Source organism: Leuciscus leuciscus, assembly GCF_965113295.1.
Source record: "Leuciscus leuciscus genome assembly, chromosome: 19".
Classification (NCBI taxonomy): Eukaryota; Metazoa; Chordata; class Actinopteri; order Cypriniformes; family Leuciscidae; genus Leuciscus; species Leuciscus leuciscus.
Genome location: NC_138743.1, coordinates 17,591,068 through 17,607,036, shown reverse-complemented (window position 1 = coordinate 17,607,036; position 15,969 = coordinate 17,591,068). Strand labels below are relative to the sequence as shown.

General features: G+C 39.7%; 2 protein-coding genes across 8 annotated transcripts in view; one reads left to right on the top strand and one right to left on the bottom strand.

Annotated features, from left to right (window-relative positions):
- The first annotated feature begins 104 nt into the window (after positions 1 to 104).
- Positions 105 to 9,608, top strand: tmem242 (transmembrane protein 242). Of its 2 annotated transcripts, none has more exons than XM_082148537.1 (4): positions 105 to 237; positions 2,427 to 2,527; positions 8,378 to 8,515; positions 8,624 to 9,608. In XM_082148537.1, exons 1-4 carry the CDS (start codon positions 165 to 167, stop codon positions 8,729 to 8,731), a joined length of 420 nt encoding a protein of 139 aa, XP_082004663.1. In that variant the 5' UTR covers positions 105 to 164; the 3' UTR covers positions 8,732 to 9,608. The 2 variants fall into 2 exon arrangements, with proteins under 2 accessions (XP_082004663.1, XP_082004662.1); XM_082148536.1 differs by lacking the exon at positions 105 to 237 and adding an exon at positions 1,293 to 1,421.
- Positions 9,609 to 9,610: 2 nt separating this feature from the next.
- The window catches only part of arid1b (AT-rich interactive domain 1B), an 80,219-nt gene continuing 73,860 nt past the window's right edge, over positions 9,611 to 15,969 (bottom strand). For all 6 annotated transcript variants that reach the window (XM_082148431.1, XM_082148432.1, XM_082148430.1 and 3 more), the window contains 7 exons: positions 15,482 to 15,621; positions 15,087 to 15,219; positions 14,870 to 14,989; positions 14,707 to 14,785; positions 13,359 to 14,118; positions 13,139 to 13,269; positions 9,611 to 12,965 (listed from right to left, as the gene is read on the bottom strand). In XM_082148431.1, the coding sequence (XP_082004557.1) occupies positions 11,217 to 12,965; positions 13,139 to 13,269; positions 13,359 to 14,118; positions 14,707 to 14,785; positions 14,870 to 14,989; positions 15,087 to 15,219; positions 15,482 to 15,621 (3,112 nt within the window). In that variant the 3' untranslated portion in view covers positions 9,611 to 11,216. The remainder of the gene's footprint in view (positions 12,966 to 13,138; positions 13,270 to 13,358; positions 14,119 to 14,706; positions 14,786 to 14,869; positions 14,990 to 15,086; positions 15,220 to 15,481; positions 15,622 to 15,969) is intronic.

Genomic DNA, 15,969 nt, shown 5'->3' with positions numbered 1-15,969 from the left:
TAGACAACCCAGTCAAGGAAAAGCGTGGGACTGGAATCAAGGAACCATTTTCGCAGCTCCATGTTTTATTGAGATCTTCAATTATTGAATTGCATTACATTAAAAATGCTAATATTTACATCCGAAACGATGGGCATGAAATAAGATCCGAGTGTTTGGTTCGCATGTTTGTTTGGATAACTCCTTCATTGCAGATGTCTATCCTCAACACAACAGGATGCGCTCCAGGACACAGAGGCATGTGGACATCATGCCCAGAAATGCAGCTTTGTCAAAGATTGTTACTCCTTTGATGCGGTTCTAAATCCACTCAAAAGATTTGGAAAATAACGTCAGAAAAACGTCCTTCCGATGTCCTCGTAATCCCGTTCGCGAGAGGGTCTTTATTGCATGAACGCAATCTAAATATCTAGTTCTGCCGCCGCGCGCTTGATATTACAACAGCAAACAAGCAAAGGTGGGCGTTTAATAATCTATATCCATAACGATGAAGGAGAGAGAGACTATCGCAGGATGTGGATGGAGTAGATCACCGCGTGAACTGCATGAGCTCACGGCACACGATGACCCTATAAACAGCGGCGCGTCTCAAATCATAACGAGCTGTCTATGTAGGCAGCATATTCGCGTGCACTCGCTCACAACCAAGTGAGCTGCCTTTATACAGTATTTGAGGGTAGGTCTCAAAACCTTTTGATCTACACCGCATTTTTGAGTACGTGTCTTAAAATCTACAAAAATCAACAACAAAAAAACAAACTACATTCATACCTACAGCATTTTATTTATTTATTTTTTATTTTTATTTTTTTGCAATCATATGCAGGTTTCGAATGTATCCAGCTTGTAGTATCAATAAAAACTATGTAAGCAAAATAAATATGTACTGTAACAAGACATTACTAGACAGCTCTCTGTCCGCGATGCCCCGAATGCTGTCTAGGTAGGCAGCTCACTCAGTTTTGAAACAGCCGATCTGATCCGCAGAATCTCAGTCCTCCTCTCACAGAAACATCTAGTTCCATAACATTATGTTATATTTTGATTATATATTATTTATATACACACAAATAAACACACACAACTGTATCTACATCAGCACAACACAACCGTTGGTCATTCATACATTTCTGAAGCATTATTGTTACCCTGCCTTTATTTTTATTTTTATTTATTCTTGTTTAAGTGAATAATCAGAATGTAACAGTGCGCGCGTTTATAAGGACATTTTTGTCCAGTGAAATGCTGTAAATCAAATCAACTTTTTAATGCTAGTCGCTGTAATGTGAAAGGTTCCGCCTGACGTGTTTCCACCGGACTCGTGTGTGAGTCGCACCCGTTCAAGATGTCAGTGGAGCAGGCGAGCGCGAGCGGGAGTGTCAATGACACTCTTGAAGACGACAAATCACAATTGATTAAAGGTTTGATATATTGATATTGATAGCATATGCGAGCATTGTTATGAACACGCAGATGCTTTATGAATTATTCGTTGACTTCACTCATGAAGTAGCAATTTGGTTAACTTATCTTAGTCTGATAAGTCACATAATATTAAATCAAAAACTTAGATATACATGTTAAATGTCGTATGATGTATGACGACGGTAATGGTCCATATATTCGCTACATTCTGCATTTCTGGCACTTTTGATTCGCAAAATGATTCGTGATGTAGGATTCGTGAACAAATCTTTCTTTGAATCGATTCTTTTCAATGAACTGGTTAACGAGCCATGTTTTTTATTTATTTTATTTTTTATGAAACATTACAAAGCATTAAATCAATACAGATAAACATGAAAAAATAAAAAGATAAACAGACGCAAATAAGTTGCCAGGGTGAGCCATGTCCTAACGGTTCGTTCACGAATCGAACTGAATCGGTCCGAGCGATTCTCGAGTCAACAACTCATTGAACTGAGAACCGTCTGTTTCAAGCCGAACCGTTGATTGTCCGAATGAAAAGATGATTAATAGACAAACAGCAGAAATGTTACAAATTACAAACTACTGGAAATATGCTTAATGACCAGGGTTAAGCGAGAATTTTATTAAACATTTGTATCAATCTTTTACACAGATGTCATTTTTTTATGTTGTTTAATGTAAATGCAAACTATATTTTTGGATTTGGCACATTAAATTAATATTTAATTAACACCATTAAACATTTGATCAAATAATAGTAATAATACAATTCAGAGGCATTTCTGTAATCATAAAAAACAAAAATGTATCAGCATTTATGTCTTAAATTATTAAATTCCTACATATTTCAAAATTATGGCAAATTTGAAAATTTTTATTTTCAGTGCTTTTTTACGCAAATGTTTGGTTAATTTGTTATTATTATTATTATTATTATTATTATTATTAGATTGACTACACTATTATTATTATTAATCTGAGTGTGTTGCGTTCAGGTGGTGTGTTCCTGGCTAGCGTCGGCACAGCGGGTGTGATCGCAGGCTTCGGCTCCAGTCTGGCCATGGCTAAGAAGAAGTGTCCGGAGTGGTTCAGTAAGGTATCGGGATTTCTCAACTGGAAAAACTTCCTTCACTTTTACACCAGAATGCCATATAAAAAGTGGAAAAATATTAATTAAATATATTTCTGTCGTAAGATTTTATTATTATTGTTATCAACAGTAATGTTCATGATTAAGGGGAATATTTTTTTTAAATCATATAATTATTTATCATTCTATTATTAGTATCAGCAATAATTTAATACAACCGTGTTCCAAAAAAGTGTAAATAAAAAATGACTCTGTCATAATTAAGTGGAATAAAAAAATTATATTATTATTATTAATCATATTATTGTTTTTATTAATATTATTGTTCTTAACAATAACAACAACTATAATATTCAACTAAACATTGTTCCAACAAAAGTGTACCCTGTTATAATTAGGTGGGATAAAAAATCCTATTATTATTATTAATCATGTTATTATTGTTGTTATTAAAATTATTGTTATTAACAATAACATCAACTATAATATTCAACTCAACAGTGTTCCAACAAAAGTGTAAATGAAAAAGGACCCTGTCATAATTAAGTAGAATAAAATATCATTATTATTATTAATAATAATATTTATTATAATTATTAACAACAACTATAATATTTTACTCGACAGTGTTCCAACAAAAATGAAAAGTGACCCTGTCATAATAAAAAAAAAAATATTCTTGTTATTGTAATTATTACTTTTAACAATAATATTATACTCAAGCCTGTCACAATTAAGTAGACTAAAATTCACTTTTAAGTGCAGATTCAATGTGAATGCAAAGAAAACTGAGATCTTAGTTCAGCAGAGTGGGCAAAACATGAGATGCTAATCATACAATATCCATATTTCATAAAACAATCACAGGATGGTTCAAAATAATCACAATTGGATTTTTGGCCAAATTGTTGGGTCCCATTTAATATTGTGTTATATTCAGTCATAATTCTGAAATATTTTGAAAATGTGCCATCATAGTGCTCCTCTGTTTCCAGTGAAATCTAGTTCTTTGAAAGCTGTTTTGTGCTCTGGTTATTCCTGGAATCAGCAGAGCACGCCAGGCTCACGTCGGTTAACTTAACACAATTAGACATTGCGTAAATGCTGACATCAATTCCGTTTTATCACTTGTTTTGAGCATATACCTCGAAATGAACAGACTCTTTTTGTCTGCTTTTTGCATTCCTATTTTTAGGCCATTATCCCACATCAGTAAACACGCGTCTTGCCAAAAATGTTTTTTAAGTGGCTAAATCCAATATAAGGGCGGTGAGGAGACCGATCATATGTCTTGTCCAGTTGCATTAATGACAGATCACTTGACTAGATCTGTCCTGCTCTATAGCTCTGGTTCCAGGGCAGTGTCAGCATGGATGAAATCTCAAAATATGCAGCTTGTTGAGGATAAATGTGGTATTACTTTATATTAGATTTCCAGTTTTCACCAGGCAGACAATAAAAGGGTGAAAGATCTCACATATAAATATAAATATATATATATATATATATATAAAATGTGTGTATACATATATATATATATATATATAGGGGCCAGAATATAATTTGAGGGTGGGCATAGTAGCACCATATCATTGTACTACTCATTTTCTTCAGGAAGTGAAAAGAAAATTATATTAACATTTATTAAGAATAATTTCATTACAAATAATTTAAAATGGCTATAAGGATTTTATCCATATCTATCAAATCTGTATTACATTATTATAATAAAAAAACAACAACTGTAAAATACGACTGCATATTCTCAGTCGTAAAGCGCGTTCCTCGATGGCTGCAACATGCAAAGCTCTAATAACAGCTTATGTAATATGTAGAGCAGTAAAAACACTCAGTTACATTAAAGCAGTCATTGTAGTTAACGATGACTGTCGGAAACATCAGTTTTGTTTTGTGTACACAAACTAGTTAGCTGTTACAGCCAACATGAAATAAAAAAATTAACCCCATTTAATTTCTTAAAATATGTTCCTGATCTTATGCACAATTCATAAATACATGTCTAAAAAGTCTTTGTAATATTTCGTCAAAATATAATAACTTGCTTTTTGAAACGACTCCCCATTTCGGTTGGAAGATAGCTAAAAATAGCTAAAGATGCTTCAATCACTACCAGTCTGTTGCTTGCTGTGACCATCAACTCCCAAAAGAAATATTAGAGCAGTTGTAGTTGTCAACTGGGTTTGGTGAAGCTCAGTCCTTGAAATCAAAATTGACCCTATTTTGCACGTTTTAATACTGGTTTGGTTGTGAAAAATCAATCAGCGTCTGCTATTCCTAAGAAAGTGTTTACCAAAACACAGCAGCGTGTTCTTCCTCTGAAATGACTTCCGGATGTTGTTATGAATCAATTATCGCTGTTTCCATGATCCATTTATTGCCTGATAGATAAAACTGAGGCCCTTATTACTTTTGTAATCTGATTCATTATGAATGAAACAGGAAAAAGTCAAATGGGTTGTGAACAGTTTTACATGTCGTACTTTGTGGTAGCATACTAGGGCTGCGCGATATTGAAGAGAAAATGCAATAACACATTAAATAATGCTATATTCGATATGCGATACGATAATGCTTTAATATACTCAACATGCATGTTTCACATTCTTTTTTGTGAGAAGAAAGCATCCCTACAACTTCTGAGACTGAACATCAGTGTTTTACTGTAGCATTACATAAAACGCAAGTGTCATTTAAACATCAGTGTGATCCAGGGGTTCATGTAGACAATCATGTAAAAATTAAGTACCGCTTAGTCTTCACTGTATGAATTAAATGTATAATAATTCTTATTAAAGCTACAAAAGTTATTCAGTTAAGAGCCGTGATTGATTTTCTTTCTTTTAATTAATAAAGCACACAGATGCAAGCAGGTTTATTAGGCTGCTGTCACTTTAAGATCTACACAGATCCAATATATTGTTACACATGCACTTTCTTTCTCAACTGTTTAGTCCACATAACTGAATGTGTTGAGGTGAATACTCACCAAGAATATTTTAACTTAATTTAGTGTGTATAATATTGGCCATATATCTGCGGAAGAGAACTGAATTCGGGATCACTTGCTGTGCGAGAGGCGGCTTTCTGTGCGCATGAGTACTTCACTTATTGCATTCAATAACCTTAATGGGACAGTTTAACCAAAAATGAAAATTCTGTCATTAATCACTCACCTTCATGCCATTCCAAACCTGTAAGACTTGCGTTTATCTTCTGAACACAAATGAAGTTTTTAATGAAATCTGAGAACTTTCTGTCCCTCCATTGACAGCTACACAACTGACCCTTTGATGCTTCAAAAAGTTAATGAGATCGTAAAACTAATCCATATTGAGCGGTTTAGTCCACATTTTCTGAAGAGACTCGATCGCTTTATATGATGAACAGACTGAATTTAGGCTTTTATTCACATATAAACATTGTAAGTATGTAATGCCTGGCTCACACTACAGGAGTTTTAAAATCCTAACCGATTTTGAAATCTGGTTGCAGCACACACTTAAGGAGAATCTTTGCAGATTTTCGTCCCTCAAATCTTAAACATGCTCACACTACAAGGTTTGAAAATCGCGGTGCACCACACACTACAAAATGTTATTAAGATTATCGTGCCAGAGGAAGCGCCTCACGTGATCTCAAGCAGCAGATCTGAAGTGGAAAAGCATGGAAACATATGGGACATGCATTGCCATGAGACACACACACACACACACACACGCACAAAGAACCTACCGGTACTTTGAGTTAAGAGCTTAGATCGGGCCCAAAAAAATCAAGCCCGACCCTACCCGAGCCCATATTACAAAAATTGGCCACTTAATATTTAATATTCAATTATTTTAATTGTCACAATTAAAGTATTAATTTTATTAAATTGACCAAAGCACAGCATTCAGCATTCAATCAAATATTGATTAAAGATTTATTATTATTAGGCTAATAATGTTATTTCAACATAATATCTCGTTATTTCGACAACAAGCGTGCAACAAGCTAGATGTGCATTTGTAAATCCGGTGACGCGTGCATTGATTTTATTAATAAACTAGTGTTTTCTGTCGGCTGCAAAGATGAAGTTGACGATCGCCATCTCCGTAGTGAACGCGCCTATATAGAGAGAAATGCACATGGATTACATAATCAGAGAGTAGCCTATTTCTTTTCGTTTTGAATTGTTTCTTTTAAAGACATTTAAAGATTCGATGTATTTCTCATGTCTGTGAGGCATACACTGAGTTTCGGTAAATTTATGATGAGATGCGCTCCAGTTCACGAGCAATGCAAGTGACAGCGCAGGCGCCTCTATGTCATGTTGCATGATTATTGTCTGCTATATTTGCTTCCAGGCAATTGGCAATTGGTTGATAAAAAAATTATATAAATTAAGAAACAATTTATACAAAACGAAATTCACTTTAAAGAAAGGCTTTCTACAAAGCAAAACGTAATGAAGTGGTCAAAATCATGTCTGACCCACTCTATGTCTCCCGATACATTGCACATCATATCTTACTCGTGCTGTTCACTTTTCATAATCAACATGGAAAAAAATAACATTATAATATTTTAACAAATAGCACAAAAAAACACAAGCATTTTTGGGGGCGGCCACAGCCCCCTGGCCGCCCAAAACGACGGGTGTGCCTTCATATCAAGTCATATTGGTGAAAAGGTAGCCCTGACCAAGGAAAGCGAAATCTTTCAAAAATCATCCTTTTAAGGATATTTCTCATGAATGGCGTCAGCGCTGGTCAATACAATAAATCAATGCCGGCGTTGATCATGGAGTGACGCATCAGCTTTAGCGTTGTCCTGCTCAGAGTCTTGTAAAGTGGAGCTCAAAGTTTAAATTAAATATTAAAATAATTAACAGCTTGTTTCATTACATCTAGCACCTATCTGTGAATGCATCCGCATTTTTACATTTCCGTTGAAAGAACAGTTTAATGACTGAGTGACAGTCTCTAATGCGCAGAGACTTTCAATGTCAATACTGGTAAAAATATCAGCAGAAAGCCTCTCGTAAAGTGAGATTCAAGGAATTAACTGTTATATAACAATGGTCTAACAAGCTCATTGTCATGTTTATGTTGTGTTTATTATATTATGTGGACCCCCGACCCTTATTTTGACGTGTTGTATCTTCATTTTAATCCACTTCGTTTTAACGCGCTTTTTACTTTCGGTTTCATGAACATGTACTCGTCTTTGTGCCTGCTGACCACAGTGTAACACTCATTTATTTAGCAATAAATAAATGGAGATAAAAACGCATATCGAGTTGAGTCACTCAAAATGATCTCAAGGGAAATTCCTTCAGCACAACAGCCCTACTTGTTTCCTGGCTATTTTGACAGCACTGACGTAATCACAGACTTGCTCATCCCGATTTAAAATCTTAAATATCAAACATGTTTGATATGATCGGGGCGAGCCCGATTTGTGTGAGAGCAGATCGGGAGGTGCAAGATTCGATCTGTGAACACCTCACATTACCAGATAATCTGCGCCGAACATCGGAACCGATCAAGGTCCTCGACAAGATTTTTTCTCCGATTCTCGGGAGGGGGAAATCGGGCATAAATCGGCCTAAAACTCCTGTAGTGTGAGCCAGGCATAACAGTCATGTGTCCAGTCTACTCTCAGCATCAACCTAAAACTTTTGGAGTATTAAAATCATGCAGTTATCTAAAGCTGTTGCGATATGCAAATCGTGATATGTACATTTGCGATATTTTGATCAATTGTGCAAAGCATACTGAACAAAATATTTGAGTACAATGCGACAACAGATCTCTGGCGTAAATGCGGCTCTTTTGCTGTGGATGTTCTCAGGGTGTAGCGGGAACTGCTGCGGTGCCGGAGAGTGGAGCGTCGCTAGCGCTGCGGGCGTTGGGATGGGGTTCGCTTTACGCCTGGTGTGGAGTCGGCCTCCTCAGCCTCACCATTTGGAAGGCCCTGGGTGTCCACAGTGTACGTACCTGATAAAAGTGATGGCTTTAAATGCCATGTGCCCACTTTCATTTATTTCCCACTATAATCTGCAACCTTTGTTTGATGTATATAATTTCTCTATTGCAGCTGAAAGATTTTCGCCAGAAAATGCAATCCATTTTCCCCACTATCCCCAAAAATGAAGAGACGAATTCTGCTCCATTTGACTGGAATTCCATCTTCAAGTCAAAATGAGTAGAAATTGCAGTGTATTATCAAGAATGCGCAGCCTTAGCTGACTGTCTGGAAATACCGTTTATCAGATGGTCAGTCCTGGTCAAGTGTGAGGCAACGAGTCAGTTCAATCAGACATTTTTGACCCAGCAACTGGAGAACGCCTCTCTGAAGGCCTGAAGGACTCGGCGTGGTTGTGTTTGCCTTTGTTTCTTGTGCCACACTGGATTTACAAGACCTGAGCCAAAAGATTTGGTAGTATTATGTTTGTACATACTGCAATCCCAATTATGAGTTATTTAATTCACATCTGCCTGGTCAATTGTTTGCAGTCCAACTTAAAAGCGTTGGCCTTGTCTTTTTTGTTTTGGTAACCATACTTTTGAAGCATTTGTGTGGTCCTTGCAAATAACATTACTGTCCTTTGGCTGGTGGTGTTTATACTTTAAACGTATCGAATTAAAGCAGCTATTGTGTTAAATTGGGGTCATGTGATTGCAAGGTCTAATAAAAGCATCTCTTAATAATCTTTGAAAGATGTTTCCAGGCTGTCCCTGAAAAAGCAAATTTTTCTAGAAAAGAGAGGCAAAGGACAAAAACATGTGCCCTGCAGCGACTAAAGAAAAGCTACAAAACGGCCCTCCCTTAGAGTACGCCAATGTAAGAGTGTTTTGTGCTGCTGCTTTTTTTAGGGCATGTAATCTGGTTAAAATGTGGATGTGACAAATGCAGCATTGAGCACGGGGTTGGTAGACCGGCCAAAAATATACCCATCAACCTTAACTGCCAGGAATTTCGTTTTTTGCTTCTAAATAGTACAATATTGATGATGTACATACTTGTGACTTTTTTGGCCTCTCTGTGACACGAAAAAAATAAAAACAACACTGAAGAACAACGTTCACAGTGCTCGACCAAATTTCATGTACATTTACTTTTAACATGTGGAACATGTATAAAGACTTTATACTGAATAAACAATGGTCATCAAATCATATGGAGCAAAAAGAGCTTACATAAAGAGTTGTACATATTTTTTGTTAAAATCATTAAGTAATTTTGGGGTAACTTTCACATTGAATTACATTTATGCCATCAGACCTCTTTCAGTTAGCCTGTAATTTAAAAAATCTAAGGCCATTAGAGGGAGCCATTGCTATCTCTTGTCACACAGCACTTCATTATAGGACATACAGGAAAGTCTTTGGGGGCGTTCACACAGAATACATTCTTGAATTAAAAACTGAACTGAACAAGTGCGTTTACAGGCGCATTAAATCCCATACACAATTGCTAATGTACATGCTTTAATCCACTGGAAATGCTTTTCCAGCCCCCAAATTCATCTGATTGGTCCATTGTTGTAAAACCGACATTGATCTGCTGTGTACCCATTCAAAATACTATTTTCAACTTGAAAATAGCCGAAAACAACAAGGTGCAGCACAATGACCAAATGTGTCTGTTTGGCATGTGCACATATGACCAACAATTCAAAAAACGGCGCAGATCGAATGCAAGAACTCACCCTGTGTGAACGGCCCCTTACATGTTTGAAGACTATCCTCACCTGAAAACAATGACTTAATATTCATTTGCAAATGTCAATAGCATGTAGCATTAACTACTCACTTTGTATAATACCACATCTCTTGGAGGAAACAAAAATGTGAAAGGGGGCCCATTTAATGTACAGTTTCTATATACAAATTGACCCGTGGATATAGTATAGAGAAGAGGGGTAACCGAAGCACTTTTGAGTTTGCCGTCAGGGAGAGGAGCCTCTGCGGCTGCACTTATATGGAAGCAAGTCAGTTTAGAAACCAACACTCGCTTGACCCTCAGATACTGGTGTGGTGAAACAGTGCAACACTGGTGGTCAGATCAGAACATTGCCTGTGGTCATTCACATTTCATCATCTCCCCTCTGAGCCAGCTAAATCTATTGCACAATGCTTTTTTCAGAGCTGTATACATGTATGTCTTAAAATCAGTGTGTTTTTTTTTTCCTTTTTTGTTTTCCTTTATCGCAACACTTTGCAAGAGAAGTTCTATCTACAACATGTCTCACAATTTAAATAAATCTGCATTCCCCGAATAAACAAAGTCCCACAAGAAAACAAACAAAACACTGCATCAAAACAATTAAAAACATTCTGAGAGCAAAATACTCTAAAAACGTGTATCAGATGCCAACTTTGGTTAAAACAAATGAAAGAAAATACACAGATGAAACGAAACAAAACAAATAAAAAAAGAATAGAAAAAACAAAAAGACCAAGTATTAAATATCTGTATTAAAATCATTTAAAAATCCAAAATGAAAACTGGGAAATGGGGCAGAGGAGCTATATATATTCTCTATATATTCATTTGTATGTAAAAACAATTTTTGTTTGTGTTCTTTTCCTTAAATAAAAATATAACACCAACAGTTGTGTGTGATCTCTGTGGCTCAGCTCAGCCGCGCGTTCCCATGATGGCACTCTAGGCTCCTTTGTGCGTGTCACGAGCGGCCAAGCTTAAACAGTACCTCACACAGGATGGCCGCCACGCCAGAGTTCAGCACGGAGGACAGCGAGATATCAAGAAGCCTGCTCTCGAAGAGCACAAACTCAGGCCTGTTCTCCTCCACTTGGGCCATGGCCAGCAGGGCTTTGGCGGCTCGGCACATCATGTTGATGCTGGGCGGCTCAGGATGGGTGGAGTGTCCCATGTGCAAGAGACTGTGAGAGCTCTGCTGATACTGTGCCATGGAAACACTGTCCTCTAGGAAGCCTATCAAGGCTCCCACGCTGCCCTTCTGCAGGGCTACGGCTCGGGCAGCTGTCGGGTCACCCTGTGCAAGATTGGAGAGAACAGCTACGGCCATCTCACGGCACACCTGACTCTTTCGCTCGCCGACATGCCGCACTAACGTGGCAAAGAGGCGCTCCTGTCTGCTAAAAGGAGGAGTGGCAAGCAGAAGGTCAACATTAGAGTCTTGGATGCTCAGTTTGCACAGGCACTCCAGCACAAGCCTCTGCGGCGTAAGCGAGGAGAAGCCGTTCGCCGTGCAAAAGGGGTCCTGGGCCTCTGCTGAAGGGCACACCATCCAGTGGAGCAGCCCGTCCAGAATCGGAAGGCAGATACTTTCTGGATAAATAGACAGGTCTAGCTGTCCGGAAATGTTGGCAAGGGTGACCAAGGTGTTCTCACGCAAGGCACCAAGGCAGTCCCACCACCATTCATCCTTGCTGCAAGCCAGACCTCGCTCTTCCTCTCTCTGGTAGGTAGGCGCCATCCTTTTTCTTTTAGGGTGCTCATGGTGCAGAAGCACAAGTTTTCCAAGAATGAGCACTAAACCTGGGTGCCGAGCCATTTCGCTGTCATTGCCAGGGACAAAGGAGAGTCCACGAATGATATTGGACACACAGATGCAGCGCTTGGCCAACTCATCTTGCCAGCCCTCGGCTACTGAAAGAGGGGCTTCATCCCAGCATCGGGGCTCATCTTCCAGTAAAGTAATGCTGCTGTTGTTCTCTCTGTTGCGGAAGAGGAATGTCTGAGTTTCACCTCCTGATAGCAACCCTGGACGAGAACTTAGCATGTCATCTACAGTGGCTGTCAAGTTTTCCTCTGAAGGGCCTGGAAGTTCTCTTTTCAGTTCCTCTTTCCTTCTGGGCTCCTCTTCAACCGTTTCCTGCACTCCTTCCTGATTCTCTAAGGGCTTCTGTTCTTCCTCTTCCCCACGACTCTCTAAATGGGTCTGGATGTGGGCAGTGGAGTCCCCTCCACCTGCTTTCCAATGTAGCAGACCACTGGTGAACTCCCCGGCCAGGCCTAGCAGCTCTGATCGATCCTCCACAGAATCAGCCACAGCCTCTCTCTCCTCAACTTTCACTGGGAGCTTGTCAAACTTACTGGCTTGCTTAGGTCTGGGCTCCACTGGAGGACATGGCTCTGTACCAATTTTGTTCTCTTCTTCATCAGCCTTACCCTCTGCCAACTCTTCCTTTTTCTCTATAATGAGTGCTGCCGAGCTGCTGGGCTGAGGTTTCTCAGGCTCTGTATCTAATTGCTTCTCCACTTGTTCTGTAAGGGATTGGCTTTTTAGGTCTTGATTCGAAGGTTGCTCTTTTTCTGTAGCTTCTGAACATGAGCCGAGGAGAGTTTTCTGACCCTCTGATCCAACTTCGTATTCCTCAAGGATCCCAAAGATCTCTATTAAGCACCTTCTGAAATATTCAACAATGAGCTCCAAGAAACCGGGCATCTAGAAAAGCAAAAGACACAAAATCTATTACATTATTATAACCTATTATTTATCATAAAGTGCTATTAAATATTACCACAAAATTGCAAAAAGGGATACAAGACTTCTGCAATAATTTCCTACCCTTTTTACTTTTAAGCCTAAAAACCCAACAGTGCCTGGTCCATACTTACCTGAGATAGGCCAAAGGAAGACACAGTGTTGTCATCATAGAGCAATATGTTTATAGTATCTAGAGCCCATGTACTCTCTGCAAGCAACCCAGACTTCAGGGACATCATCACACGCCAAGCCTCTGGTGTGCCTACAAGATTTACAAGCATGTTTAAGAACATTGCCATAACCAGGCCAATTAAATAAAAAAAATATTATCATTGGAAAAGGATTTCATACCAATGTCTTTGGAAGTTAACCTTCGGCGGGGTTTAAGCTGTGGCTGTGTGGCCTCCACAGAGTCCAATGGGTAATCCCGATGGATTGTTGGGAAGCCTTGCCCAGGAATACCACCACTTTGAGTACTTGGCATGGACCCTGGGCCACCCGGCTTTTGCATCTGCTTCATAGAGGCCATCATGTGAGCCTTATTGGGTGACATAGAGCCACCCACAGACCGAGGGAATGGTGCAGGGCTTGGGACACGAGAGATGTGGTTTGGCATTGCTGGAGGAGACTGGTAGGAGGAAGATGGTTGCCGGCTAACCATGGGGGGCATGGAGCTGGAAGCGGATGAAGAGTGTGGTGGGTATGGTGATTGACGCTGACCAGGCCACTGACTGTCCTGACTAGCCCTGACTTCTGGATCATCTCCACGGCTCATGGAGGGATAGGGGGCCCCATGACCCTGCCGGCCGGGGTAAGGATAGCTCATGTCATGCCTGGTGTGCCACATGTTCCCCTGATGCCCACCGCTGGAGTTAGAGGATGGGGGTGGTCCACCACTCATCATGCTATGCTGAGGAGGTCCCTGTCCACCTGGCTGCATGCGATCACGTCCATATGGATAGGGGAACGGGCTTTGCATGGGCCTACGTTCTGGGTAACCATATTGGTTATACATGTCAGGCTGCTGGCCCCCGTACTGCATACCATAAGCTTCACTCTCATGCCGCTTAGGTGGAGGGCCATACATCCCTTCTCCAGGCCGCTTATAACCCTGCAACAGCCAATAAACAAAGTGTCAAAATAAAGTATTAATATAGCATAAATAATTACCACATTTAGGGGTGGGAATCACAGGGTTCCTCACCGATAAAATCATGAAAAAGCAATTCTGCGATAATCAATATATTGGTAGACAAACCTATAATGATACATCACGATATCTGTCTAACTATGAAAACAAAATGCAAGTGAAAAGGTTAAGTGCAAGTTTTCTAGACTCTGGACTTAAACGTGGCAGGAGCATCTATTATTTTACTCACACTGCTGTCCGGCTAGTTAACTTATGTTCTAGTTTCCCTCATTCATGTGTTGAGTGCCACCTCGGGGAGCCATGAAGTAGCGACGCTGGGAGCAGGGGAATCTATTTAGAGCGCCTTATTTTATTAATGAAAATATCGATATTTGGCGCCAGCGTATCAATTCTCGTATAGCACGGAGAAGGACAACGATATATTTCCCTATCGATATTTTGTCCCAGCCCAAACCACAATGAAATGAAAAATCATAAAGACTTATCACAAACTCTCTCTAACTCTCAGCATAAAAGAGGGATCAATTCTGATCACATTTGATGGCTGACCTGCTGTTGGGGGTAAATCCCATGTGCACCATATGGCATGCTGTGAGGGTACTGCTGCCCATAGCCGTCATGTCCATGTCTACAGTAAAACATATAATAATAAACTACAGCTCTATACACCATATGCATTCATATAAACTAGTCAACAATAGCCACTTCTTACCTCTGATGAGAGGCATATCTACTGCCAGAGAACATGCTGGGATCACTGTTGGAATGTACCAGGTTGTTCTGGTTTCCAGGGGGGGCAATTCCCCCATCTTGTCCCATGATATGGTCTGGCCTGTGAACATAAACATAAAATAAAGTTGGCATATTGATTTTGATGTTTGCATTGTTTTTATGCAGTTATGAACTGACACCAAGGTGTTCTGTCTTACCTCCTCTCAAAAGCAGGGTTGTAGGAGTACTGGGGTCGTGGACCCATACCCATTCCTGAGGGCGGGCCACGTGGATACATATCTTGCATGCCGCTGCCTGGCATCTGCCCTGGCATGAAGGACTCAGAGCCACCTGAAAACAAATTAACACTTTTTAACTGCAAGGAAGATAAAGAACATGAAAGAGTATTTACATATCTAAAGAATATTCTATGAAACGTAATATTCAGGTCATTTTTAATTTCATGCTGGCTTTAACCTGCAGACACTAGATGGCAGCAATGTCCAAGAAAATAATGAATATGCAGCTCTAGTAAATGGAGCACAGGGAGGCAGCAGTGAGCAGAAATGTGAAACCAGCCCCATGCGCAGTAATTACAGCAGCAACAACACACCTTTCCTGGGAGCTCCATAGGGATCCTTACTGGTGTCAAACTGCATTCTAGAGGTGGCATCTCCATGCATGGGGACTCGCTTTTGGAAGGCTGGGTCACTGCCTTCGGAGAACGGATCTTGCACACTAACACCACTGTTTCTAAAGAAGTGTGGGTGAAACAAGGACAACAAATCAATACATGCACATACTTGAGTATCAAACACCAGTGTTGGGCAGTAGCGTTGCTAAAAGTAGTTTAACTACATTTCTCAGTAGCGTGGTGGTAGCTCTTTTTGTTGATCAAGTAGTGCGGTAGCGTCCACACAAGCTACATTTCCCCCAAGCATTTCTGAAGCTCAAGCTCAAATAGCTCTAAGGATCACTGATCCTGGATCAGTAAGTGACGCCACCGCCATACACAGATGTGTGCTCCGGACGGTGACATCACGTACCAATCCTTGGGCTGACGCAAGAAATGTACTTGATGGAAAGATGCACACACTCTCG

Bases quoted from the DNA above. Each gene is read 5' to 3' on its own strand.
- tmem242 (XM_082148536.1), top strand. From the start codon at position 1,346: ATGTCAGTGGAGCAGGCGAGCGCGAGCGGGAGTGTCAATGACACTCTT. The intron at 1,422-2,426 runs GTTTGATATATT...TGTTGCGTTCAG, and splicing joins CAAATCACAATTGATTAAAG to GTGGTGTGTTCCTGGCTAGC. The intron at 2,528-8,377 runs GTATCGGGATTT...GGATGTTCTCAG, and splicing joins GTCCGGAGTGGTTCAGTAAG to GGTGTAGCGGGAACTGCTGC.